The 27,428-nt window shown below is 47.7% G+C and overlaps 1 protein-coding gene and 1 long non-coding RNA gene across 4 annotated transcripts; one reads left to right on the plus strand and one right to left on the minus strand.

The window, feature by feature from the left end:
- Window positions 1-1,502, minus strand: LOC116828505 (uncharacterized). The gene is made up of 2 exons (XR_012654922.1): window positions 1,423-1,502; window positions 1-30 (listed from the first exon to the last, which is right to left on the minus strand). It is a non-coding gene; the product is annotated as an uncharacterized LOC116828505 (long non-coding RNA).
- EIF4B (eukaryotic translation initiation factor 4B) lies at window positions 1,429-26,684 on the plus strand. 3 transcript variants are annotated; one of them, XM_032786805.2, is made up of 15 exons: window positions 1,429-1,512; window positions 9,491-9,634; window positions 10,368-10,576; window positions 14,722-14,838; window positions 15,042-15,096; window positions 15,650-15,790; window positions 17,857-17,979; window positions 18,437-18,607; window positions 18,786-19,023; window positions 19,756-19,865; window positions 20,393-20,609; window positions 20,967-21,028; window positions 22,769-22,868; window positions 23,943-24,015; window positions 24,469-26,684. In XM_032786805.2, the coding sequence occupies exons 1-15, from the start codon at window positions 1,461-1,463 to the stop codon at window positions 24,547-24,549; spliced, it is 1,893 nt and encodes a 630-aa protein (XP_032642696.1). In that variant the 5' UTR covers window positions 1,429-1,460; the 3' UTR covers window positions 24,550-26,684. The 3 variants fall into 3 exon arrangements, with proteins under 3 accessions (XP_032642696.1, XP_074917375.1, XP_032642698.1); XM_075061274.1 differs by having other exon boundaries at window positions 20,970-21,028; XM_032786807.1 differs by lacking the exon at window positions 1,429-1,512 and adding an exon at window positions 6,965-7,025.
- The last annotated feature ends 744 nt before the right edge of the window (window positions 26,685-27,428 follow it).

Raw genomic sequence — 27,428 nt, forward strand, 5'->3', positions numbered from 1 at the left:
TTTGCCTTCTCTCCCTCTGCCCACCATGCGCTCAGAGCTGGGGGTGCTCGGGCGCCTCCGGCCCTTGAGACAACGAGCCGGTCCCGGTCCCTTCTCCGGCCGAGACTCCACCCGCTTCCTCGCCCTCCCGGCCGGAGCGAGGCGAATCCTGTCGTCGTCGCCGCCACGCAGGGATCGCGCCGCCCGCCGCGCACCTCCCCTCCCCTCCCTCAGCCCGCCGGCGTCGGCGCACGCCCCCCCCCAGCACCGGGGCGCGCGCGCGCGGCGCTCGGAACGTTCGGAGCCGCCGCGGCGCGCGCCGTCCTACCGTAAGCGGCGTGGGGGGGGCAGCTGGGGGAGGGGCGGCTCGCGTCGCCGATGATTGACGGGGGAGCCAGATGGAACCTTCGGTCGCGTGACTGCGCAAGCGCAGGGATTGGCTGGCTGAGGGGGGGGGCGGGAGCGGACACGGAGAGAGGCAGAAGGAGACTGGGCGGCACCCACGTGGGTGCGCTGGTGATTGGGGGGGAACAGCCCCTGGCTGCGGGCGGCGCCCAGCCCGGGTGCGTGCGCGGGCCCATCTCTCCTGAGAGAGGGCGGGATACAGGGCCCGTCACTGCGCACCCAGCCCCCCCGCCGCCGCGTGGAGCCCCCCAGTGCTGCATCATCTCCCCCAGGACAGGGCCGGGGGTGCAGGGGGCCCCTGGTTTCTCCCCCACCCCAAAACTAAGGGGTGTGGCCTGACTGCTGTACATAGAACCCCGTGGGGGGGCGGGGGGGTCTGCGGCCTGCCCCTAGTGCTGGGTGTATCTCCTGCCTCCCACCGCCTGCCCTGAGGGGGTGTGAAGCTCCACACACCCCAGGGACCAGAGGGGCTGCAGTTTGCCCACTTGGTCCCTTTCTCGGGGGAGAAAAGGACAGCCCAGCCTGCACACTCACCGCGGGCTAGTTTGCATCTCTTATCTCTGTCCCCAGGGAGCTGGATAGACCCTCTCCTGGGAGGTTGCACCCCTCTCTTGAACACATTGCCCCATGCCATTTTGCCTGGTCCTGTTGCGACACCCTTCCTCTTGCGCTGTAGAGTTGTCCCTCCCCAAAGCAGGATCTGCTGCTGTCCTGGCCCTGTGTCCTGGGTGGCAGGGATTCAGCGCCCCTTCTACTGCGGGAAATGGGGTTTGTGCCCTGCTCTGTACAGCTCCTCTGTTCCTTTCTCTTTGATGTGCATGGCTCCCTGCCCATTCCAGGCCTTGCTGTCTGCCCTGTATTTCTAATATGGTGCATAGGGTCAGGGTGGAATCCGGGGGGTGGGAAAAAGCATTGCAGCATTTACCTTCCCTTCAGAATAAAAGGTGAAAGATGTGGCTGTTCTAAACTGAAAGGGCTGTCTCTGCTGTTGAGATTCATTTACCTCCCTGGATGATGTTGAACTTGAATTTCTATTACTGTCTTAGTCTGAAGAGTGACTTTTATATGCCTTTGAAATGCACCAGACTGCACCATTATCTGCAGGTATTATCCAAAATAAGCTGGAAGGTACGTACCCTTGAATCTCCTAGCAGGGCTCTTCTTTCTGACCCTCTGAACCCAAGACCCCATGTTGAAGAGTTTAATCACATGTCCCTTATTACAAGTTACCCCTTTGGAACATTCCTTCAGCAAATGCAGTTCGTTTAGAAAACCTCTCTGGAGCTAAAGGCCTGTTTTTTGGGGGTAGGGGAAGCGCCATTGTTTAAATATAGTCTTACCCTGTCTGGAGCAATGGGTCTCCCGTTAATTTATGTGGAAGACTGGCTTTACTCTGTTGGACTCTTCCTGGCACTCAGCCAGTATTGCTCCATTAAGAACTGAAGGGTCTGTAGCTATTGAGTCAGGATGCCTTTGTTTTAGGGCTGTGCTGAGGTTCTGCAGTTTAACTAGGCGGAGAGCTTTTAAAATAAACTGACTTCTGTCTTATCTCGCTGGTTACACTTCTGATGACAGTAACCACAAAATCCCTAGCTGTATGAGAGTCCATTGGTATGAATTCGGTCGACTGTGTCCCATTCAGTTCCCTAGAGAAAAGGGAGCAGAATTTGTGTGTTCTGTTGCATTTATTTTTCATAGGATGGGGAGTGCAGTGTTTGACATGTAGGAAAGATCAAGGCATGAGTATATTGTTCGGGCAATTTTCTTCACTTCACTCACTTTTTCTCTAAAATAAGGAATAGTTTATCTTTCTGAGTTAAGTACACAACCAACTACATCCCATATGAACTGCAGTAACATTGCTCTCTCTGTATGACTGAAATGTCAAGGTGGCATGGATTAGGATAGTTAAGCTAAACTGAATCGCTCTGAATTTGCAGATGCGGTTTAGAGTTCCCACAGCAGAACTGTAAGGTCCCATATTTCATAGCAAGCAGTTTGAGGCAGAAGTACCTGCCTTTCCCGTAGGTGTTTGCACAAACACGTCTGTAGCTGACTAGAACCTGAGCCCATGATGTGCTTGTGCATTGGTGCAGCCCAAAAAGCAAAATATTGCTTTGAGCTTAAGGATAAGGGAAAGTGATGAAACACACAAAATCTCTTAAGTCACTCATTTAGAGCTACATTAAATATCATACTTAAAAATTCAAGGCAGAATTAGTATATTGTATTTTCACATTTGCTGGGGTAACTTTTTTTAATGGGGTAAGTTTAAAAAAAAAATTAAAAATCTAGCATTTTCAATATTGCATCAGAGGGTAAGCAAAAAGGCTTTGTGCCTAGGCTAATCAAATTTCCCAACAGTTTTACAAAGCGGCATTAATAAAATGTAGATCTCTGTACAAGTGCCTGTACATCTCTTAATAATGGTAATGTTTCAATAAGCTAAGTTTGAGGAGAGCCAATAGTATATGATTTTTGTTTGTATATAGCAACTGGGTAAATTCCAATTCCAAAAGTAGATGTTAAGAAAACATGCTTGGAGGGCTTGGTGCTCCCAGGTATAACTGATGCCTAGTCTGGAGACCGCCTCCTTGATATGAGCAGAATCTGCTAATGCTAGCCTTATTGGAAATCCACAACTGGCCAGAAAGGACTTCTTTTGTCCAAGTGGCTTTCCCTGCATTGTTCTTCCTGAGCCATATGAGGTTTTGACAGACTCAGTGATGCATAAGCAGCGAAGAAGTTGCTTCATACTGTTCGCTGCTCCTGTCTGTGACAAATTTGAGCAGCCTCTGCTCTAGTTAGCAGTGCATTTGCTGTCATTTAGCAACCAGTCATTGACGCCAAGTAGACTTCCTTGGGGGGTGGGAACATGCATGAAACACACCTTCAGCACTCTTCTTTCTGAGCAATGCTTGCCTACAGCAGGAGGGCACTGCTGCTGCTGAGCCACCAGTTCTTTTATCCTTGGCCAATGTCATAATTCCAGGAGTTCACCCCTGACAACAGAGCTTTAACCATCCTAGAGGACTAACTCAATTTTAATTCTCAGTCATTGTAGACTCCAGTGCTTTAACAATTGATAGTTCTTAAAGGTTAGCTAGATTCCTCTATCATCCTGATTTGCAAGAATTCTTGCAACCCCCGCTTGCCATGCTCAGCAATAGCATTCCCAGCATATACGATAAAAACATGAGACCAGAGAATTTTGCAGGAAGGGAGGGCACTTCGGAGTCTTTTAAATTTCTTCTGCTGCATCAAGAGGGTCACCTTAAACATCATGCAGCCTTTATCCCTGAGTTTTCTGGAAGGCTGCACAGGTAGCAGCATGTGGAATTTCTGTGACCACCTTTAAAATAACAACGTTTTGTGAACTGAGTGGCTAATACAGTAGCGATGAACTTCTAAAGCTCACCCCAGGGTAGACATTTCTCATTTAGATCTAATTATCTATAGTGCTGTTTTAGTCACTGGTGAGGCCATCTTCTGCACAGTGTCTGGAAATCTGGTTGCTGAATTAGGTGTGTGACAGGAATTGAGAGGGTAGAGCAGAAGGTAACCTGGAAGAAAAGAGATGTTTGCAGTGAAGTAGGTGGATGCTGGTGATATCATTTGAGTGATGGGGGAGGGAGGAAGCAATACACCTGTGCCTCTGCTCAAATAGTTCCACTAAATTATACAGACCCTCCTTTAATCACTTCCTTCTGACAGATTTTGGGTATAGGGCATTATTCCTGAAACAGCTGTTCTAGGTAGAGTGCAAAGTGGGCTGACCTTGTGATCAAATATTAATCATTGCTGCTCTGTAAGAAGCCTAGCTGCAAGTCTTTTCTCTTTCTTCCATAGTCAACGTGGACTCTGTGTAGATACCTCTGGACGACTGAAGGTACAACCACACTAGAAATGCTACAGCAGTGAGGCTGCAGTGCTGGAAAGCAGACACTTAACTACAGCGATGGAAAAACCCCAGCCATGGCAGTAGTAAAGCCACCTCTCCCAGACAAAGAATTCCTCCGTCAACCTAGTGCTATCTACGCTGCGACTGAGGCTGGCTTAATTACATTGCATGAGGAATGAAACTTCGCAACCCTGAGCGATGTAGTTAAACCAACCGAACTTTGGCGTGTCGGCCAGCCCTGAGTGCTGTTGAGGGGCTCCGGAAAAGGCAGTATGGCTTAGTGGGTAGAGCACTGGACTGGGATTTGGGGCCTGAGTTTCATTGCTGACTGTGGCCTTGGGGAAGTAGCTTCCTCGCTCTCTGCCTCAGTTTCCTCACCTGTAAAATTTGGATACTGATACTGACTTCCTTTGTAAAGTGCTTTGAGATCTACTGATAAGAAAGCACTGGCTAAGATCTCTGCTAGGAGGATAGTAATTGCAGGCTTCATAGGTGATGGATTAAAATAGGGGCTAGCAAAATGGGATAGGAGAATCTACCCTATATGTTTATCATCCTGACACCTCAAAATGCCTCCATAGGAAATGAGGGTCTTATTAACTGGATCTCACTGTTACTCCTTGGAACTCAGCCTGCAAGGCTGGAGGAGTTTTAAGGCTCCAAGTCCATTCCCATCTTGCTTGAGGTCAAAACTGCCTGTGCCTCAGGGTTTTTTCCCCTCTTCCTCTTAACCTAGCCATGAAGTCATAATGCTGAATCTGTGATTTCACAGTTGCTTCCGTGGCAACAAAATAGGGTGGCTTAATAAAAAAAGGACCATGTGGCTTTGCTGCAGGATTTAGTCTCTAGAGTGGGCGAAGGGGGGAGGAAACTGAGGAGGACGAGCAGTTCAAGCAAATGCCATGTATCTTTGTTCAGGATCTGCCCAGTTACCATGCAGGCAGCAGAAGAAAGTAAGTAAACTTACTTGAAGCTGCTGCGTCTGAACCAGTTCATTTCATATACTGAGCTGCCCGGTAGGGCACGGGAAGTGCCTTGTAGCCAAACTTACTTGGGAAGATTATATGCTGCTGTAAGAAGTATAGTTGTTTAATGTTGTGGGCAGTCAGGAGCGAGCCACTGCTTGTGGAAGGGGAGAAAAGTCAGGTGGTGCTGGACTCCCTCGGTGTGCTGGTAGGGAAAGCTGGGCAGGTTGCAGAGAAATCGATTTCTTGGGAGCTGCTGAAGGAGAAATAGTCATGCAAAGACCCCCTCCCAATAGAAAATATCAAGCAGTCTCCAAGCATGGGCGGAACAGAGGTAGGGAGGTGGGAGCAAAAGGAAGGGGAACGAATAGAAACACAGCAGGTACCGCTAAAGGTGTCTTTGTGGGATGCCGAATGCAATGGCCTACCCTTGATCTTCTGCAGAAGTCCCATTGATGTCCCTGGGACTAGATGGCTCTAGCTTAGCAGTCTGATTCCCCTCTCACCAGTTTTATACCATTCTGGCTTCAGTGGCATTCCTTCCTATCATTTGGGTGGAGGAATAATCTGGCCCAGCTAATGAAAATACTTGGGTGTGAGCCTGCCTGTGAAGATGGGCACAGTGAAATCCTCGAGGCCCAGGCTTCATACGGCATTCAGAGGGGGCACTAAAGGCTGAAGATCAAAGCTGGAACATCCTCAAGGAGCTAGTAGAAGGCAAAGAAGAGAGCAGGCTTGCATCCTAAAGTCCCAATACGTGTTCTGTGTCACTCCGCATTGCTAAGCTTATTAATGCTGAACACATCCTCTGCCTAGTGTGTGGGTTTAAACCAGCCTGTGATACGGAAACGCCATTTTAAAGACACATTCTTTAAGACACTGAATGAACACTGGTGATGGGTAAGCTTGCTCATATGACTTCTTTACCACCCCCAGGAAAGCCGTTAGTGATTTGGAAAGCTTTGCATGGGTGTAGGAAGTGCTACAAGTAATACCTGCCCTGACCAGCCTAAGGGGAATTCTAAAGAGCCTCCTAGGACCTGGCTAATCTTATCAAATATTATTTCACTGGGTGACTTATTGACTGGGTGGATGAGAGAAGCCTGAAGGTCAGCCATGGAGTGCCCTGTTATCATATGACAGGAAGCTGTGGAACCTGCCCATGTTCAGAGTCTCCATGCTTGTGCACAACTGGCAACACGGTGGATGGGAGGCTGTAAAATTGGTTGCTGCCAGGTTATGGGTCTCTAGGAGCAAAAATACTGATATCTGTCCACTTATGATGGCAGCATTTCACTGCAGACTGGCAGGCTTTCCAAGCTTGTCTTTTCTTTTCTTGTTTTGTTTTCCTCAGGTGGTTAAAGAGAAGCAGCTGATAGGTCTCCTTTGGACGCAGGTGGTTACACTGCTCTGACAGCCCAAAGCAGAAAGTCTAGATTGTTTGCTGAAGCTTAAAATAAAGGGAAGGTGTCCAGGAATGTCAAATTAGATTCAGAGCAAACAACAAAACTACTGAGCAAAAAGAGTTGGCCTGTTCTGTGCCCCTCCCTGGCTGTTGGTAGAAGACACTTAGGATGAAGACCCTGTGGAGAGCATGGCTTAAAATTTCTGGGGCAGTGACTTTTCAGTAGATATTCTTGGATGCCCAGAGAGTTTAGGTTTTCTGTAGGGCACAGTGTCCCAGGAGTTGTAGCAGAGGGCTGAAATAGCAGGGGTGAGGCTTCTTGCTATGCTACAATTTGGACTGAGACCAAAGGGGAACGTGAGGATACAAAGTAAGTCCGGTGTGCTGAAAGGTGGGGAATAGGTTTGGGTAACAGGGAGGGTATTATCGGATGTTCAATATGCAGACAGAACTCGATGTTACTCTTAGTGACGGGCTGTACAGCTACATGCTTGTAGCCAATTTGCTGTCATCATACTGATCCTCATCCACCAGAAGAAGAAACATTTTTTTGTGCTGTCAGTGAGCGGTTCCCTGCTTGTACCAAAGAGAATGGTAGACGAGGGCTGGTTTATTGGCAGCTGCAGAACATATTTGAAAGCTAGTAGGATCTTTTTCATAACATGCATTTATTGAGAGGTACTAATTGTCACAATACAGAGGTCAGTTCTTCATTCCCCTGGCAGAAGGTTGGTAAGAGATCTGTTTGAAATGCAGCAATGCTTCTACTAAAGTTTATTGTAGCAACTACTAAAGATAAAAGGGCATAAATTTATTAGTGGTTTTGGATGCTCAGCGCGAGATACTTTGGAAGGGCCTGACTCAAGTGTTGAGCATCTGTCCACTGAAAATTGAGCACCTGTAAAATATTTCGAGTTGAGAACCCAAAATCTCTCGTTGTTTCTGAAAACTCAAGCCAGGTTTATTAGAATTCCATCAACTTCTCTGTTTTAAAATGTCCAGTTTCCATTAACTCTCTTCAGTGCTTGTTTTTGGCCTTAAGGTGGTATTTTGAAAGTTTAAGGAAATTGCTTACTAGTTTTGGGTTACATGCAGGTGAAAATCTCTCTAGTTTTTTGTTTTGGTCTTTTGCCACCACAGAAACCCATATTGAGTTGTCTTGTGCATATGTAATTCACATGCTGCAGTTGAAATGCTGAATCTTTCAAGGTGGGTTATTTTGTGAGTGTGTATAGGGGATCAGTAAGGAATTATGCTCTTGCTTTGCACATGCACAGCACAAATTTCCAGTAAATGTGCAATGCCGTGCTGGTTACCGAATAACACAAACGTGATATCAGTGTTAACCACGGGGTGGTTTTGTGCTGTCATTTCATTGTACAGTTCCATAGTTCTGTCTGTGCGTGTGCAAGTACCTGATTAGTGTGTTAGTCTCTTTGTTAATGTAAACAAAACAGAAGTTGCCCAGGTGTACAATTAAAGTTAGTTTTTAAAACACAAGAACTGTAGCTGTCAGGCTTTCAGAATAGCGAATCTCCCTTGTCGTATGTATAGAATACCAGACTTATTGCATATTTGAGTGCATTTAAACCTATCTAAGGAACTTTTCTTGCCGCCGTCACCATAGTATCTGAGCATCTCAGTCTTAAAAGCATTTCTCCTCACAACCTCTGTGTGAGGCAAAGCATGGCCGCTATTCTGATTTACAGGTGGCCTGAATCTCTGTGCTTCAGGTCCCATGTCGGCACTGCAAGCTATGCCACTGTAGCATAGACACTTCCTACATCAAGGGAGGGGGGTTTTCTCTTGGAAAAGTGGTTTGACCTAGCCATGTTTATACTGACGTCTTTCACAGCCCTGAGTGATGTAGCTAAGTCGATCTAATTTTTATGTGTAGACCAGACCTCAGTAATTTGTCATGTGAAGCCTGTAGCAGATCAGGGAATTGGTTAGCACTGACCACTGGACCATCCTTCCTCCATAAAATAGACCATGAAAGGGTTCAAATGGGATACAGTCCTACCAGAGCGTCCAGTCGCGCTCATAGTTCAGGTGATCTGCATGCTTCTCACAGTAGCATTTCAGCCACCTTGTTGGCAATAGTATATTACTCACTTAGAAGCCAGGAACTCCCAGCACAAGTAGAATATATGGGGCTGTAGACTTTTCACAGGAGGGTCACAGAGGCCTTTGAATAATTGTCCGTTGTAAGTAAGAGGTTGTGGGTGTCGCTGTAATTCGTGTAGCTAAGGGATGCTCTGGGACAAAGGAATGAAAGTAAAGAGGTCCATCTGAACTAACAAGGGCTAGGGAAAAAGTGGGGAAGGTTCAAAGTGAGATTTTTAATTGAAATCCAATCTATCAGAAGGGTCCTGAAGAGAACAGCAAAACGGGTCTTTTCTCTGTCCCATTCCCCTGAATCCTTAGGCCACAAGCTACAGCCAGCGATTCTAAGTGCTAGTGAGAATTCCTCTGGTGTCAGTTCATAGAGATGCCAATTAAAATAGCAGGAGTCAAATACCCAACAAAAGTTATGATGGAGACCCGTGAATAAAAAGTCTTTCAACTCCATAGACTAGTCTGCCAGTCTAATGCTATATAACAAGTGGATGGCTTTTGTTTTCCTAGTCTGTGGGAATGGTGGGGTGTGGTTTTGTGCTGGTGAGATTTGGCCTGGAGGTGATAAGTTACTTTTGCCTCCTCCTCCTGAGCACGTAGGATACTTGCCTCCATAGACATTGTGATGGGCAGTAACTCCTCCATTCCCTGTCTTGTTGAATGGAATTAATTGTGCCTAGATGTTACTCAGATCTGTCCCCTTCTCCCCTTTAACAGCTAAGAAGAAGAACAAGAAGGGGAAAACCCTTACTCTGACAGACTTTCTGGCAGAGGATGGTGGCAGCGGTGGTGGCGGTGGACCCACCTTTATTCCAAAGCCTGTCAGCTGGGCCGATGAAACAGACGACTTGGAAGGAGACGGTACGTTTGTTCCCAAGTTTCCATACTGTTAGCATTCTGTCTCTAGGTACTGTCCCTGAATAGCGTGTGTGTCAGTGAAACCTACTAATGTTAATTCATCTTGAAGCTAAAAGATTACAGGAAAAGTGCCTTAACTTTTTTTTTAGCTTGTTCCTGATGCACTTGACTGCACTTTGGTCAGTTTCACTGTCATGTTCTGTATATAGTTTCCCTGCATTTGTGAGAGTCTTGTACATCAATGGGGAAAGAACGAAAATTTTCAGTGACACGTAGTATTTGGCACTATTTGTAACACCTAATTCCTTTGAGAGACCGGCTTGAGTTCTCTGCTTTATCTGAGGCTTGGTCTGGGGCTTGCAGCAGAGATGTCGTGATTCAGGGATTCCGTCTAGGTAGCTCGTGGCTGTACTCAGAGCCCACTGAAAACGTTTGTCTGCTGTATTTGACCATTTTGTTCCCATTTTCTCACCAGCCTGGTCTCTTGGTTTTTTTCCTTCGTCCAGTTTTGTTCGTTAGCTGAATTTCATGTTTTTGTGCAGCATATGTAATTTTCTTCATAGTTATACCAATCATAATTGGCGGCATCTTTAATGCCTTTATTTTACAGCTGAGGAGGGCTGCAAGTAAATTCAAACATTAATTGCAATGGAGATGGGATCCAAGAGGCATCAACATCTATAAACACTGGGGGACTTACTCTGTGTCTTGACCATGTGCAAAATTTCTTTTCTAGTTTCCACCACTTGGCATAGTAATGATGATGATATGTACCGAGCCGCACCAATTGACCGGTCCATCCTGCCCACCGCACCTCGGGCTGCTCGGGAACCCAATATAGACAGAAGCCGTCTCCCAAAGTCGCCCCCGTACACTGCCTTTCTGGGAAACTTGCCTTATGATGTGTCAGAAGAGTCTATCAAGGACTTCTTCAGAGGACTTAACGTGAGTATCTGTTATGCATAATGTTAAGTTTATGTGACACATACAGGGGCCATGTGGCAGCAGAAAGCAGGTGGGACGTAACTTATGGTTTGTGGAATGCTCTCATCTATTGAGCTCTCAGCACCCTATAGAGGCTTGTGCTATTGTACCAGTTCTACAGACTGAAATGACTTGCCCAACATCACCCAAAAACTGAATGGAGCTCGGAGTAAAGCCCAGATTTTTCCTGGCAGAATTGCCTGTATGGATCCCACTTCTGCATTGTTTGTGTCCTTGGCACTCAGTCCTGTTATATTCTGAGGCTGTGTCTACACTTCAGGCTGGGATATAAGTTCCAGCTCAAGGTGATACACCCATGATTGAGCTAGTATGTGAAAAAAGAGTGGAGATGTATGCAATGGGAGAAGCTAGCCACCCCAAGTAGGTGCTTTCTATCAGACACTGAACTTGGGGTGGCTAGCCCCTCCCACTGCTGCAGCTAGCCTGCTATTTTTAACATGCTAACTTGATCAGAGTTAGTGTGGGTATGTCTCCTTAAGCTGGGAATTGCACCCCAGCTCAAAGCACAGACATACCCATAACAGTATTGTCTTCTGGGGCCCACCCAAGAGCATAAAAGCATTCATTGCAAGCTAGTCGCTGCTAAGAGCAGCTGAGGCAGCTCGCAGAAGCTCGAACAAGAAGTTGACTTCTAACAAGACAAGTATCTTTTAGAACGTTTGTTAACAGAGCCCCAGGCTTCTCTATAACAATGGCCACTGATCAGGAGAGCCACTCTTGAAAGCATTTTATTTGTGCACCATGAATAATCTGTCCCCCTCCTGTCTTTAGACCAAGCAAGGATAATTCTGCTTCTGTGGTTGATTTAGCAAGCTTGTCTACATAAAGGAAACAGCTTCTGGTTCTGGTAGCAAAGGCAGACTGTTTGTGTCAGTCTCTTTCTGAGGATCTGATACTATCTTCCACTGGCACATGATCTGGATGTGTCTTCTCCTTGGCATTAGGGGGCAAAGTTGGGATTGTCTTCCTCTATGAACCCTTAGCTGCCAGCAGGACTACGTAAGGTCTGTGGGACTCTGGTAATGCAGTCTTCAGATGCCCATAAAGTCTGAACAGCCAGAGATCAGACATCTTACGTGAATACATATGGGTTCCCACAGGTTCAGCCCGAAGGAGAGTTTCTTTTGGGTTTCACCTATGGTATTTGCTAGACTGGGTGACAGCTTGACTGAGGAAAGAAACAGCTTTAAAGAGGAGTTCAGATTGCTATGAACTATTAATTCAGTCCTAATCAAGCAGGAGGCTCAAACCGTCTTCTCTTGGAAGGCCTGGAATAGAGGGGAGTGGTGGTGAAGGGAGAGAATTACAGGTAGGAAATTTTCCCCTTCCTGAAATAACACAAGCATTACAGTGGTGCTGAAGGTCAATATGAAATATTACGTGATGTCCCATTGGGTGTTGAACTGAATGTTGCCCACGTGATGATGAGCTCAACTGCTCACAGCAGATTATGTTCAAAATGACATTGCTTGCGTTTCTTGTCCATTTCAGCTTGCATCTATAACTCATTTGTTCTGCCTACTGATGCAGCATCCCCTCCTTCTTGGAAGTAATAGCATGGGTGAAACTCCTGCAGCAAGCCATGAGTTGGATGGCAGCCCGAGGGATAACAGCTGAGGGTTAGGCAGCCCCTGGGATGGGATCTTTTCCACTCCCATGTCAAACTTGCTCTCCAGCCTGTTCACCAGAGGGAGCAGGACAGGGTGTTGCATAAGCAAGTTGCCTATGACAGTACAACAATAGACTTCACAGCACCAGCTGCATATAGCAGCCTAGGGCTGTGTCGAAGACCTAGAATACTTAGCATGCAGTGAAGAAGCCATTTTTCATCTCATATGCTCCAAGTTCCACATATGCCTCTACCCTGATATAATGCGACCCAATATAACACGGTAAAGCAGCACTCCAGCAGGGTGGGGGGGCTGCACAGTCTGGCGGATCAAAGCAAGTTCAATATAACATGGTTCCACTTATAATGCGGTAAGATTTTTTGGCTCCCAAGGACAGCATTATATCGGGATAGAGGTGTATCTGGAAAAATAAATGGGAAGAATAAGGAAGAGATGAGGTCTAGTAAGTGGCTAAGGGTGGATAGGGACTTAATCTGTGGGACAGCTGGGAGTAGAACCCAAGAGTCCCAGGCTCAGTTTTGCCACTGTCTTGCTGGACAGCCTTGGGAAAGACTTTGCTTCAGTGTCACCATCTAGAGAGGCCGTGGTAGCTTTAGGTGGCTGGCAATGGTGAGTGTACCTCTTAGAGGTGACCGATGTACTGTATCAGGCTTTACCTACGCTACCACTTTTGTCAGGAAAACGTGTCAGTTGACATAAGTTTAATCGGCAAAAGTGATGATGTGGACAGCACTATGCTGGCAGGAGAACTCTCTCCTGCCGGCAGACTGTCTACATGGGAGACCTTACACAGCAGCATGGCTGTAGCGGTACAAGTGACGTAGCCTTACGTAACCAGTTGGTGAACTCATTGGTATCTTTGCACTTCAGAGTAAGGGACTGCCTTGTTCATTTCCTGCCAACCAATCTCCATGGCATTCTGATGCTTATAATCCTCCAATACTTGCCCCCATCCTCTACTTACACCCTAGGTGCATTAGCAGATGACTGGGTACTTTTGGTGGTGGTGGTCCATGCTTCCGAAAGACACCACTGAGCAACCCTAGCTGGCAAGCTGATGTTTTTTTCTTCCAGCAGCAAAAACCTCTTGTTCTGACTGAGTCAAACTGAGCAAATTTGATAGGGAAATATTAATGGGGTGTGCGCGCATGTGTAATAAATACGGGATGTCAGTTTAATGACCATCGTGAGAATTTTTCTTTCCTCACTTGCTGAGCTGCAGCTTTGCTCATATCATTCACTCTTAATCACTACCCAACAGCTTCTGTAATTCTTTATCAAGCCGATGGCTTGTCACGTGTGGCTTATCTAAACACAATTTGAGTTCCTTGTTTGAGTGTAACCTCCACAAACCTCCGTGTTGATGATATGCTGTGGCTTTGAGCTGTGTGCTGTGCTGTGCTTCTCTAAGCAGGAAGCACAACTGGGAGCAACAGTGCTTATGAAGAAGTTAATCAAGTGGAAATCATGAATGTGATAGAATTTGGTTTAGCCTTTGAAGTGACATTTACTACTTAAACTAATATCACTGCTTACAGTACAATTTGCTTAAAGTTCTGCATCCCAAACCTAATGGTAAGCGTGGTGTTAGCTGCCCTTCCTGGCAGTGGGATGTCATCTGTAGTTAATTGTGCAGCTGGCTATAAAGCTGCTGTTCCTGTTTTCCGTAATCTAGCTTGAAGGGTCTTCCAATTTCTGACCTGCTTCAATGGACCTTATATGAGGACCTTTATCTGGTAATACTAAGTAAGCTGTGGAAATAGATGGAGTTCATAGGTCGCATTCATTGCGGGGTGGGGAGAGAGCACGTCTAATGATGTGCAAACATCCTTTTGCAAATTGTGTAAATGTGAAACGTTCTGACCTGTGTTGTCAGTTCTAACCCCAGCCTAGGTCAGTTCTGAGCAGTGCTCTTCTTTGACCTATGTGCAATGGGGAGGAAGGGGCAGCAGTTATCTCTGCTGCTGGTAGTTCTCAGCAGAGATTAAAGATTGAAAGACTCGCAGACCTTGTTTTCACCAGGAATGGCAAGGAAGCTTGCTCTACCACTGCCTGTTTTTTCCCTGTTCTGTGGATAGAGACCTTCTGTCTCCAGGGCTGAAAGTCAGGCACCATTTACCAGTGCCATATTCTTCATTCCAAACTGCTATTTGAGTTCTCAGACAATAGTACTTTAAACAGGAACCAGGTGTTTTTGATATACTAATCTTCTTATTTGCCTGCAAGCGAACTATGCTGTCTGGCTTGCTTAATTCATAAATCTTATTTGAGTCACATGACTTTGGATAACTCAGCATCTCGTATTTGGAGACCACATGCTTTCTCCAATGGATTTGAACTGCCAGATGAATATGTAGTTAAACCCAATCCTATTCAGTCTTTCTCTGCATTGCTCATCAAGGGATCCTGACCCTTCTGATGAGAATCTTCCTTTCTGTTGCCAATTGACTGCAGATAAGTGCCGTGCGCTTGCCCCGGGAACCTACTAACCCAGAGAGATTGAAAGGTTTTGGTTATGCCGAGTTTGAAGACCTTGACTCCTTGCTCCGGGCTCTGAGCCTCAATGAAGAGGTGAGTTGAAACCCTCAAAGAAATGGGATCAAAGCAATTCCCAAAACTCTTGCTTCCAGACCCCAGGTGGCATCACAGGGTGTTCTGGGGCCCAGTTAATGGACTCTGTGCCTCAGTGTTCAAAGCTCTCCCTAGAACAAACTGTTTAGGCACCCCCACATCCTCAGACTGAAAGGCTAATGAATCTGGTATTGTGTGTTCAGTCTCTAGGGAACAGAAGGATACGAGTGGATGTTGCTGATCAAGCTCAGGATAAAGGTGAGAACTTCCTGGAATAGGTAGCAATTTTCTTCTCTGACCAGATAAACTGCTGACAAATTAGGCACCACACCGCAAGGCAACTGTCTTCATGACTGAATCTGCCTTAGCACTGGAGTGCCTGAAGAGCTGGCTGGCAGCCTTACCTCCCTCTGACCTAAATAGTTCAAAGGCAGCATACAAGCCCTCCTTGTTCATGCGTGCTGTTCTCAGACTCACTGCAGGGCCCAGGCTTCTGCACATCTGCAGGCTTTGCTAAAGGGGTAGCTGGACTGTTCAGAGGCTGCTAGCTGCCTGTCAGCAACATTAGGGCAGCCCTCTCCTCCACTGTCCTTGAATCTGGCTGGGGCTGTCATCCTTCTAAAGCATCGGTCAGAGGTTCTTGTTGCCATTGATGTATGAACTGCAAGGCAACATGCCCAACGCAGAGATGCCATATTAGTCTCAGTGCATTTCACATCCATGGATTTCTCCTTGGGTGCTCAGCCCTTGGGCATTTGAAGACTTGACCTAGCAAGCCTGACTCAACTGTCTGGTTCCCTTCCTCCTGCAGACAGGGACGATCGCTCCTTTGGCAGAGATCGTGATCGCAACCGGGACTCAGAGAGATTTGAGACTGACTGGAGGGCTCGTCCTGCTACTGATAGCTTTGATGATTACCCTCCACGCAGGAGCGAGGATAGCTTTGGAGACCGTGAGTTGGCCAAGAACCCTCCCTCTAGATACTATGATGAGCATAGTCATTAAACGCTACCTGTGAAATGTTAGTTCCACGCCTCTTCTTGGGTTTCTTCTGGGATTTGCTGAGGGTGGGAATTTATTGGCTTCCTGGAGTGGATCTGCAGATCCCCAGATTTGAGGAATCTGATCCTGTGTCCCCCTCAGACTCCAGCGATATCCTTCCTCTTGGGATAGTGTCTGCTGGAAAACTAAATCACCGTGGTATCCTAGCATGCTTATTTTCAGCTCTGCACATGGTGACCAATTCAGGTACTGGGTGGAGGCTAGACAGATTCTATGTAGGTAGGCTCAGGTGTTTGACTGGGACCAGGAGATCTGAGGCCTGCTCCCATCTCTGCAACAGCTTTGTTATATGACCTTGGGCAAGTTCGTCTCGGTTCCTCTGTTTCCCATCTGCAAAATGAGTAATGCTTCCCTGCCATCCCGGGGTGTTGAGAGTAACATATGTGACATTTCAGTACCAAAGTGGCAAGTGCTGTAGACAGTCTGATGAAATATGTGATTCAACAAGTGATCAAAGGTGGGAGGAATGAATTGAACTACGTATAATCTTTGCCAAATGAGCTCCTTGGGACAGTGTGTCAATTTAGGGCATGTTTACACTACAAAATTAAGTCGACATACAGCCATTGCAGTAGTTTAATTCAATTTTTAATGTCCGCACTTCTCCTTCTGTCGGCAGTGCTCATTCTCACCCTGCGCACTTGCTCCAATTTAACAGATGTTGTGGGGCACTGTCAACTGGAGCCCTGCCCCCCTGAGGCTGACAGCTGGAGCCCTGCTGCATCCTCCCACATCCCCTTACCAGGAGGTGACCACAGATCAGGCTCTCCACTCCCCAACCCCCTCAATCCCTCATCAGCTGTCAGCCCTGGGCTTGGGCTCCGGCTATCAGCCCCGGCAGGCAACAGGTGATGTAAGCAACACATTGTCTACATGGACACTGTCTTGACCCAACTACTTTGGCTTAAGCGTTACACCTCTCACGGACATGGAATTAAATTGGGGTGGTGGGTGACTTGCAAAGACAGAAGCAACATTAGGTCAGTGTAAGCTGCCTTACATTAGGCTCAGTCTACACTACAAAGTTAGGCTATCATAAGCATCTTTCCCAAATCTGGACCTTAGCGTCCAAAAATCTGGGTGCCTGCATGAAACCCTCTAAGCTTAATTACCAGCTTAGATCTGATAGCCTGCCACCAGCCAGGAATTCCAGTGCCTGGTACACTCTGGTCCCCCCAAAACCTTCCTGGGGACCCCAAGAACCCAAATCCCTTGGATTCTTAAAACAAGGAGAATAAAACCATTTCCCTTCCTGCTCTTTACTTCCTCCCAGATTTTCCCGCCCTGGGTATACTAGGAGATTTCCCTGCTTCAATCCCTTGAACACAAAACCGAGAGGACAATTTACCTTCCCCCTTCTTCTTTTCCCCCTCTCAGTCTTTCCCTGAGAGAGGCAGTAATCCTGGCACAGAGATTCCTATCCCCTTGCCATAACTAGAAAAAGAGAAGTCAACAAGTTTAAGAAAAAGAGCTATATTAAAAAGAGAGAAAAAGACAAAAAAATTAATCTCTGTATTAAAGTGACAATACAGGGCTATTGCTTAAAAGAAAAATATGAATAAACAGCCTTATTCAAAAAGAGAGACAATTTAAACATTCCAGCAACTACACACATGTAAATACAAAAAAACAACAACAGTCTATTGTTTTTTCTACCTTTGTACTCACAACTTTGAAACTGAAGATGAGAAGCTCACAGATAGAAAAGATCCCCTCTCATAGCTGAGAGCCAGACAAAAGACACAGACCCAAACATTCCTCCCTCAGCTTTGAAAAAATCCGGTTTCCTGATTGGTCCTCTGGTCAGGTGTTTGGTTCTCTTTGTTTACCCTTTACAGGTGAAAGAAACATTAACCCTTAGCTATCTATTTATGAGAGAGCCTCAGTGTTTTGGGAATAGTGTGTAGTCATCCAATACTGCCTGTCTCGTACTGTAACCTTCCTTTCTCTCTTTAGGGTATCGGGACCGCGATCGTTACAACGATTCAGACCGGTATCGCGATGGCCCTCGCAGGGATATGGATCGCTTTGGGGGCCGAGATCGTTACGATGACCGTAGCAGAGACTATGATAGAGGAGGTAGTATGGCTTCAGAGGCTTTCCTATGATCTGAGGGATCGTGGTCTCAAACTGCACGTCAATTGGAGTCTGTTTCTGTCCAGAGCTGGCGCTAACCATTGACAAACCACTTAGTTGTGCAGCTCCTAGGGCTGTTGTTTTTCCTCATTCTAGAAGTGGGGGATGGACAGTAGGCCAGTCATTGTATGCCTCGGAGCTGCAGTCCACTTAGTCCTCTGGGTGCGAGATGGTGTGCAATGCCCTTCCCTCATACTTCCATTTCATAGTGCCCACTGACTGAGCAGATCCAGAGAGGTTGGGTTGGCTGCACCATTGCCCCTTTCTTGCCTTCCTGTTTGGGGAATGTTGCTTAAACCTGGAAGGGCCTCCCTCTCCTGCACTTCATCAGCCATCCTCTGGTGTAATGCTCCATTGCTCAGGAGTAACCAGCGCTGCTTTCCCTCTCCTCCTCCTGTAGGCTACGATTCCAGGGTGGGCAGTGGCCGGAGAGCCTTTGGCACTGGGTACCGTCGGGACGATGACTTCAGAGGGGGCGGTGACCGTTACGAAGATCGCTATGAAAGGAGGGACGACAGGTGGAGCTCCCGGGATGACTACGCCCGGGATGACATTCGTCGTGATGATAGAGGTAACGCTCTGCTTGTTCTCAGGGGTGGGCTCAACAGCTGAAAGGAAGCTGAGCTTGGAGGGTTGTTAGCCTGTGCATCCTGTGCTCCTGCCTCCTCCCAGCTGGGTCTTCCTGGGGTCCTGTTCTGAGCAGTCCCATGGCGTTTGCCCTCAGTCACTGTCCACTTCATCCAATGTAGGTCCTACTCAGAGGCCAAAACTGAACCTGAAACCACGCAGCGCCCCCAAGGAGGAAGACTCCTCAGTGGCCCCTGCCACTCAGTCCAGCCGCGCAGCCTCTATCTTCGGGGGTGCCAAGCCTGTGGACACAGCTGCAAGGGAGCGGGAAGTGGAAGAACGGCTACAGAAGGAGCAGGAGAAGCTGCAGCGTCAACTGGAGGATGATAAACCAAGGCTAGAAAGGCGGCCCCGAGAGAGGTAGGTGGCAGGATGGGGCTGGAACACCACTGGGAGCAGCTCTCTGCATGAGCTGTCAGACTGCACCTGGTGGTTGTGTGGTGTGCACACTGCCCAACTCGCCACATCCTTCTTCTAAATTGTTCATGCTAGGTTGCTGAGGCTCAGCACACCTGCAAAGCTGTGTAGCCCTCTGATAAAGGGTGCTGGAGATGTGACTGTTCCCCTCTGTAATATTGCAACGTCTGCTTGTTTTCATCCTTTGGAATAATGTTGTCAAAGGCCATACGTTCGTTAGAATTCCAGGCGGCTCCATAAACCTAAAAGGAGCGGTCGGCCCTAGCAGTGGGCTCCTGCTATGTCCTATTCACCGAGGCAGCTGTACTTTCTTGACTTATATTGTCAAAGATGATGGGCTTGATTCTCTCTTGGGTGACTTCTGAAGAGAGGCAGCCTTGTCCAGTGGGGAGGGCCTGGGCCTGGGAGTTGAGACACGAGTTCTAGTCTCGCCTTGGGCAAATCTATTAATCTCTGTGCTTCACGTTGCCCATTTGTCAAAGAAAGGTAGTGGTGATAGCCCTCCTTTACTATCTCTCTTAAAATCAGCAGATGGGAAGTGCCAAGCAATTGTACTGCCTTCCCCCAGCTTTGGGCTGCAGAGGGGCCCTTTGCCCACGTTCTCCTCCAGCCCCGCACCCAGTTCTTACTGGACACTGCAGTTTGATCAGACTTGCTTCCCCGTTTCTATTGTAGGCACCCCAGCTGGCGTAGTGAAGAAAACCAGGAGCGCTCACGGACAGGGAGTGAGTCCTCGCAGACTGGGAGCACAGGCACATCCGTGGGAACTGGCCCAACGGGAAGAAGTAAGTCGAGGATAGGATGAGTCAGCCTGGAGCAAGCCTGCCTTTCCCAAGTCGATTGCTTAGCCCCACTTCTGTTGAAAGCCCCATTGCGCATGGGGAGGGATCCCTAGCAAGGCTTGGTGGATGGTTGCATGGGACCAAGAACATCTGTGACGCTCAGATGTTTGTTCACCAGACTCCTTTGGTGCAGCCTCCATCATCGTACCCATATTCTGTCCCATAAGAAAGCAGGTGCTGTGTGAGGCCTAGCTTCCTGGCTGTTGTAGCGATCAGGTTTTAGTGGTCATTGGCTACACAAGAGCCACTTATCAGGTTACTCGTGGGTATCGTTAGGTCAAACCTTCTGGTCTCAGACAGGCAAGAATCCTAAGATGATAGTTAAGGGGCTGTCGAGGTCGATGACCCAGGCTGCCCAGATTGGAATAATTGGGGATCTGTCCAGATCACCTCCCTTGGGCTAGATACATTTGGGGGAAGTCTTGCCTGCCCACGTCCATTGTGCTCACTGCCATCTCCCGTCCTTATAGCCACCCGAAGGAGAGAGAGTGAGAAGTCCTTGGAAAATGAAACTTTCAGCAAAGAGGACGATGCCCCGTCTCCCACCTCCAAGATCCCCAAGGAAGAGAAGCTCCCTCTGAAAGTGATGCCAGCACCGCCGCCAAAAGAGAACGCCTGGGTTAAACGCAGCAGCAACCCCCCTGCCCGCTCCCTGAGCTCTGACACGGAGCAGCATTCTCCTACAAGGTGCGTTTGTACTGAGCCCCTGCTTGGGGTCTGATCTGTCAGCCCTAGATGCTTGCAAAGAACTCCGGTTACAGAAGGGAGGTTAAAACTCCCATGGAGATGAGCTTCTGTTCTCCACTGAAACGATGAATTACAGCATGCATCTTCTAGAGCGTAGCTTCAGGCAGTGGCCTCAGGTTTAAGGCTGGTTTTGGGGCTTCTGGTTGCCGCTTGTATGACCCACATGTGTCTGCTGAAATCGTAGACCCAAGGCCGAGGTTCATCAAGAAGGAAATAGCTCTCAAAGTCAGCAGTATCCCAAGCACCTGTCAGAGGATGCAGCATCCCTGATGTTCACATTTTATTCTTTTTTCCTAGCAGCAGCCAGGCAGCACCAGCACCAGAGGACAGAGCACCCCCTAAGAGTGCTCCCAGGAAAGGTACGGTCAGGGTTTGTTTTCACTTGTAGGGCAAGAAGGGTTGAGAATTCCCGAGGTGGACTAACCCTTTGATGGTTTGATGCCCTTAGTTATATGGCATTAGCACTGCAGAGTTAAGGGGTGGTTCCAGGTTTGGGAATTGCTATTGTTCGTATGGCTTTATTGATCTCAGCAGGACCAAAGGGTAAAAAACTCTATTCAAGTTCTAGTGACCTTAAGCTGTTCCTCTGCTGGACAGTAGAGGGCAACAGTCACCTCCCTGCATTGATGGGAGCAGAAGTGGACAGTTTCTTCAGACATCTGCATAGATATGTGACCAGCCGCAAGGGGAGAACTGCCATGGGTCTGAAAGTGTAACCGCTCACTAGCCTGAATTTCTGTTGGAGTTTCTGTGGTTGGGGAAACCTGACTTCCTGTGCTGTTGTGACTGCAAAGCCTCCTGCCTCAACGCTGGCTTAACTGGTTTGGGGGGTGGATTAACCTGAAGAGTGTTGAATTAACAGCCCAGGAGAACAGAGATTCAGGTCCTCTGCCTGCATAGAGACTGTAACAATGCCACTGACTACGGCCTGCGTAGGAGACTGTTGGAAAACAGCACATTTTGAAACAAGCATAAGGAGGCTGTAGTCTGAAGTAGCATGTGCGAGATGGTTCAGGAAGCATCTTCCAAGGAACGTAATTCGACCTCAGATCCTCTTGGATAGGGCTCTACTAAATTCGCAGCCATGAAAAACGCATCATGGACTTTGAAATCTGGTCTTTTATGCTTTTACCCTAACTCTACAGCTTTCGTGGGCGAGACTAGTGTTTCTCAGATTGGGGGTCCAGACCCTAAAACGGAGTTTTGGGGGATCACAAGATTGTTTTACGGGGGTCGTGGTATTGCCACCCTTACTTCTGTGTTGCCTTCAGAGCTGGGTGGCCAAAGAGCGGCTGCTGTTGGGCAGGCACTCCGCTCTGAAGGCAGCACCCTGCCAGCAGCAGCGCAGAAGTAAGGGTGGCAATACCGTACCATGCCGCACTTAACTTCGGCACTGCTGCTGGCGGCAGCTCTGCTTTCAGAGCTGGGCTCCCAGCCAGCAACAGCATGAAATTCATGATTTTTAAAATCCTGTGACCATGAAATTGACTAAAATGGACTATGAATTTGGTAGGGCCCTACTTAATCGGGAAAGGGATACTCAAAACTGCCTTTGGGATCCCTGAGTTCTAGAAAGAGGATTTCATAAAAGGGAGAAGCAAGTCATAGATGAATCCTAAAATTCTTAGACTTGACATGGAGGCTGCTTAAGGAACTGAGGGTCACAGAAGACATGCTAAACAAAAGAGGAAGCAGGAAGGCAAAGAAAGACTAGGAGAGTGAAATGTCAAAGGGGCCAGTTGGGCTGTGTAGGCATCCCTCCGAACATGGACAGCCAGCCCTTGTGGAGCTAATAGAGACAAGCAGGTAACAGGCAGGCTGGAACTTAGGAAGGCTCAGATGGGTTTTGGGCCTTGACTGTAAGCTGTTTGGGGTAGTGTTGTGCCATGTGTATCACAGGCTGCCTAAGGGCTTTCTAAAAACACACCACAGAACTTCGAGTGTGCAGCCGTAGGGTCCACCCGACATCTAGTGCACAGCAGGCTAGTACACCCCAGCTTGCTGCGCTGGAACCATTCAGATACACAGGCGTTAAGTGATTGGTTGAGATTTTGCTATATTAGTGAGAGGGAAGGTTTCATCGGCTCTTTTTTCTTCAGGAGATGAGAACAAACTAGATGAGGGGAAGGAGAGCGTTCCGAAAGGTCGAAGTGGCCCAGGAGACCGAGGCAGCAGAGATCATTGGCAAGATTCAGATAGGTATGTCTGTCAGTCTTGTGGTGCCTCATCTTCCCCTTCTCCTCCTGCCAGTCCTATTTCAACAACTGTTTCAGATTTGAGCAGGATTCCAGTGTCCTGCACCAGCCCCCTCTGACCTAACCAGTGGCCGGTGTGGAGTGTCTGGCCATCTGCCGTGCTGGGGTCAGGCCTTAAATAGCCGCAGGCTTCTGTGTACTGAGCTGTTACGGCCTCGGTAGTGCTGATGCTTCCAAGCTGGGAGCTGGTTTTGCCTGGTTCAGCACCCATTGCCAGCTGAAGCACTGGCTGGTGTAATGGTCTCATGACTCCTCATTCTCCAGCTGGGCCTGAGGCGGGGTGGTCTTTTACAATAGACTGTGCCAGGTATTTTAAAAACACTGCACCACCTGAGCTGACCTCGGTTTTAGTTCTAACTTCAAAATGCTCATTTTGGGCCTTTACCAGAAGGCTAAAATCCAGCCCTGCAGGTCTTCCCCTGCATTCCCTAGACACCTTGTCAGCATCTTCCCCGATAGCCCTGCCCCAGTGATGCTGCTACCACCAAGGCCAGTAACCCTTCTCTTCTCTTATTTAAGTCCCTGGGTTTTTGCTAGAGCATTCATACTTGGCTTGTTTGTGAAAGGGCTGACGTCAGAGAGCTGAGCATGTTACTAGCTGTGCCCTCGGGGACAGGCCAGTACTCCCTCATTCGTCCACCTTCCGAACTCCTAATCATCTAGCAGTAGTCAGTAAAATAGCTACACGGCCTCCCTCGCCACCAGAAGTAGGCACGTGCAGACTTAATTCCCCTGTAGAGGATCTATAAAGCCAGTATCCCTCCTTAACTGGAGTGGTGCATGCTGTGTCTGGTCAGCAGTCAGCGCTGGGCTGAGAACCAGGCTGTGTGAAACACCAATGGCTAGCCTGTACGTTCAATGTGAAATTGGCCATTTTCTCTTCTCGATTGGCACCCCTTTCAGATCCAGTGTGCACCTATCGTGGGCACAGCTGTAGCTTGGTAGCGGTACACTGGCTCTGTTGGCAGCTCCTCCAGCTAAGTGAACGCTTGTTCAGCTGAAACTCTGACTCTTGCAGGAAAGAAAGCAAGAAGGATCATGACTCGCAATCTGCGTCTGAGCCAAAGAAACCCAATGAGAATACAGCCTCTGTAAGCATTTAATCTACTAGCTGCTGCTTGAAGCACAGAGCAGCGTGTGGGGAGAGGAGGGTTGGCCTTACAGTTAAAGATGCTGGACTGAGATTTCATAAACCTGAGTTTGATTCCTACCTGTTCCGTGGGCTTCCCGAGTGCCATCTGCGTCTCCTGTTCTCTGTTCCCCATCTGTCAGATCAGGCTATTCTGCCTCTACCTCTTATGTGGGAATATAAATTCATTGTTTGGGAAGTACTCGCATACTATGGTAAGGGATGTGGGGTATAAATACCTTGATTAAAAACCACAGTGAAAATTCTTTGGTGGGTAGTGGGAGCTGGGTGTGATTCTCCTGTGAAATGCTCTATCCAAACTGAAGTGTCAGGCTACTGAACTCTGTCACAAAGAGGCTGCAGAGTTGCTGACCTGCTGTTTCATTCCCCATTTAACCTGCTTTATTTCTTGCAGAAGTTCAGCTATGTTAGCAAGTACGCTGCTCTGTCAGTGGATGGTGAAGATGAAGTGGAGGAAGACAATTACACTGATTAAAATCTCCAGACCCTGCGCTGTCTCCTAGCCGATCGCCACCCAGGAACATAGGAAAAGCAAACCAAACCAGATGAGACAGAAATAAAATGTAAAACTCAACATCTCCTGGAGACCTTTCTTAAACTTTTTTTAAAAAACAAAAGGAAACCATTTCTCTTGCATGCTGCTGCAGCCTTTAAAGTATTGAACTAACTGGAGAATCTCTGCAAAGTGTAGCGAGAGAGAAGTGCAAGTTTTAAAAAGAAAAGGGCGACTCAGCGTGGTTTCCAGCGTGACTTGAGCATAGGCCCTGTCACTTAGAGTGGACGGTTTAACATGTTAGCCAGCCAGGTGTCTTGGAGAAGCCTGAGCTGATTGGGCAGTAGGATAGCTAATTAAGGAAGAACTGGCTCTTCTCCCTCATCTTGCTAGCCTAAATGGATGAATTCTGCAATGTTACCTTAATAAATGATCACTTTGAAGGTAGGGTATCTAGTCCATGAGGTTATTCTAGCTTCCTTCCTTAAGCGTCCAGCTCTTCCTTTCCAAAATCCAGTGCAATACAAAGCTTTACCCAGTGCACTAGGGAAGGAGAAGACTGTCTTGCTGTCCCAACAGTGGAGGATGGGATGAGACGTTGAGGCAGAAGAGGGGGTGTTGAACCGTGCCCGTCTCTGAAATGAGCTTCGAATCCTGACACTCGTCTCTGAAAGCGATGCACCAGGTCAGGCCATTTGATCCAGGAAAGAACAGGCAGGCTTTCCAGTGAACACCAGCAGCAATCCCCTGGGCAGTGAAGAGCCTCAGACAGCAGTCAGTTGGGAAAGAGTTAAGCATGCTAACCAAGCAGTGAAAGTCCTCCCTTTGGAGGCACAAATGCTCAGCTCCCCTCCTCTGAGCCCTGCTGGGACTGACAAACCTTTCAGGATTTGTCATCTTCCCGTGGGTTGGTATCTGCCTCTCTTGGAATCTCTTCTTCCCTCCTTAGCCACCTTCTCCCCACTTCTTTAATCACCTGGTGTCACCCCTTTCACATGTTTTAAATAGCCCCCCTCTCCTTGAGTGAGAGCTCCTCTTCTGGTTGGGCATGTAGACCTATTGAGATGCACGAGAGGGCAAGCTAGATAGCCTCAAGGCTGTCTCTGGGTGCACGGAGCAGGCTGCACTTCTGTGCCTCCAGAACATGTTCCTGCCTCCTCTGTATCTGCTTGTCCAACTCTCTCCCTCCACTTGGACAAGCAGGCAGACAGCATTGGTGGCATAGGCCCGTGTACAGGGAATACCTGACCCAGACTTCCACTGAGGAGAGATTCTCCAGTCCCTAAATATTCAGTGGCCTAAAACTGGCAAGATCTTAAAAGTCAGATTCTAAATTTTTAGCCATTTTAATTCACCTCACTAGGTTTCCTGAGCTGACGGCAGAGTTGTGATAATCTCATGGCATAGTCAAGCCATCACGAGGGTTTCACTGCCTTCTAAAGAATATGCTTCTCAGAAAGAACCCATTCATGGTGTAGCATATCTGGATTGCAAGACTACAGACAATACTCATTTGATTGACAAGGTGTGCACCCATTCATTCATTATCGCCTTTTTACCTTAGTTGGTGGGAGGAGAATTGCACAAATGCTTGTGACTTAGGACTGTCTCTCTCCTCTGGGCAAACTCCACAAAGCACAGCTCTCTGTCGGGTGCTGGATTTGATGCATTGTAAAGCTGCAGTTGGTTGGTTATTTCAGTCACTTTTTAGCTAGTTTCAAAAAAGCTTAAACCTGAGGTGTCAGCACATACTACGGGGGGCCCACCACTGGGACAGCAGAGCTGAATTGCAAACATGGTATTGCGTAGGTCTAGTTAACGCACGGGCTGTATTTGAGGTATGACTATCACTAAATTGCATCTGAAAAAAGCATTCTCTTCCCCACCCCCTCCTCTGCTGTCGGGACAGGGTCACACTGATTGAGTTGTGTTTTACACATTCTGAAGACATGTAAAATTTGTACAAAAATATCTTCTATGAAAATGATTTGTAATCTGTAGTGGACTTCCTGGGAGATGTCTTTTATTATGTAAAATCCCCTTTTTGGTTGTTTTTTTGTTTTTTTTTTTGGTTTTGTTTTTTTTGTTTCCTCCAAATAAAGCTAATCTTTAAAATACCCGCTAAGGCCCAAATCATTTGCAAGTCTCAGTCCCACCATTGGCAGTTGGAGGCTGTGATCCTGAACTCTTTACTTGGTACCACGCCAGCTTTCCAAAGCCGACTGGACAGTCCTGGAACATTCCCTGTGGAAACATCTACACCAGCTTCTGTTGCAAACTAAGGAAGACTTCTCAGAGCAAGGAGAACAGAAATCTTCCCTGGCTTCGAGTAAGAAGGATGTTTTTCCTGCATTACAACCTCGCTCTTAATTGAATTGTTGTTCCGGCCTTGGCACTGACGTTAATCATGGTAGCCACAAGAGGGAGGCGTTTGCCAATCTTTGCTAAATTTCCTTAAGGAGCTCTTGGCTTGATCCGAGAGATTGTCCTGCGTGCATCTGAGTGAAGCCTTTGCTGCTGACAGTTTCAGCCCTTGCAGGCCAGGTTTTGTCTTCTGTGCCGCCTCATTGCCTGTAATGGGTGTGTCAGGATAGTCTAATCTGTACTCAGTAACTAATTTGGATTACGCTCATAAAGGCGCAGAATCCAGTTTGTGTTCTTTCTCTGTTGGTTCTGCAAGGCAAACACAAGCGGCAAAACCCAGTGGCCATTGTAATCTAAAGCCAACCAGTAGTTCAGACTGGATATACACGGACCAGATGCCACTTTTACATGGTCATTCTCCAGCGCAGACCCTCCTGTCTAAAGTGCCAGAACCAAACCTGCTTTTGAGGAAGAACACGGAGCTTCACTCCTTTCTC

Source organism: Chelonoidis abingdonii, chromosome 26, assembly GCF_003597395.2.
Source record: "Chelonoidis abingdonii isolate Lonesome George chromosome 26, CheloAbing_2.0, whole genome shotgun sequence".
Taxonomy (NCBI): domain Eukaryota; kingdom Metazoa; phylum Chordata; order Testudines; family Testudinidae; genus Chelonoidis; species Chelonoidis abingdonii.

Coding starts and splice junctions, on each gene's coding strand:
- EIF4B (XM_032786805.2), top strand. CDS start 1,461: ATGCACCAGACTGCACCATTATCTGCAGGTATTATCCAAAATAAGCTG. Junction 15,791..17,856: donor CGAGGATAGCTTTGGAGACC/GTGAGTTGGCCA, acceptor TTCTCTCTTTAG/GGTATCGGGACCGCGATCGT. Junction 24,016..24,468: donor CCAATGAGAATACAGCCTCT/GTAAGCATTTAA, acceptor TATTTCTTGCAG/AAGTTCAGCTATGTTAGCAA.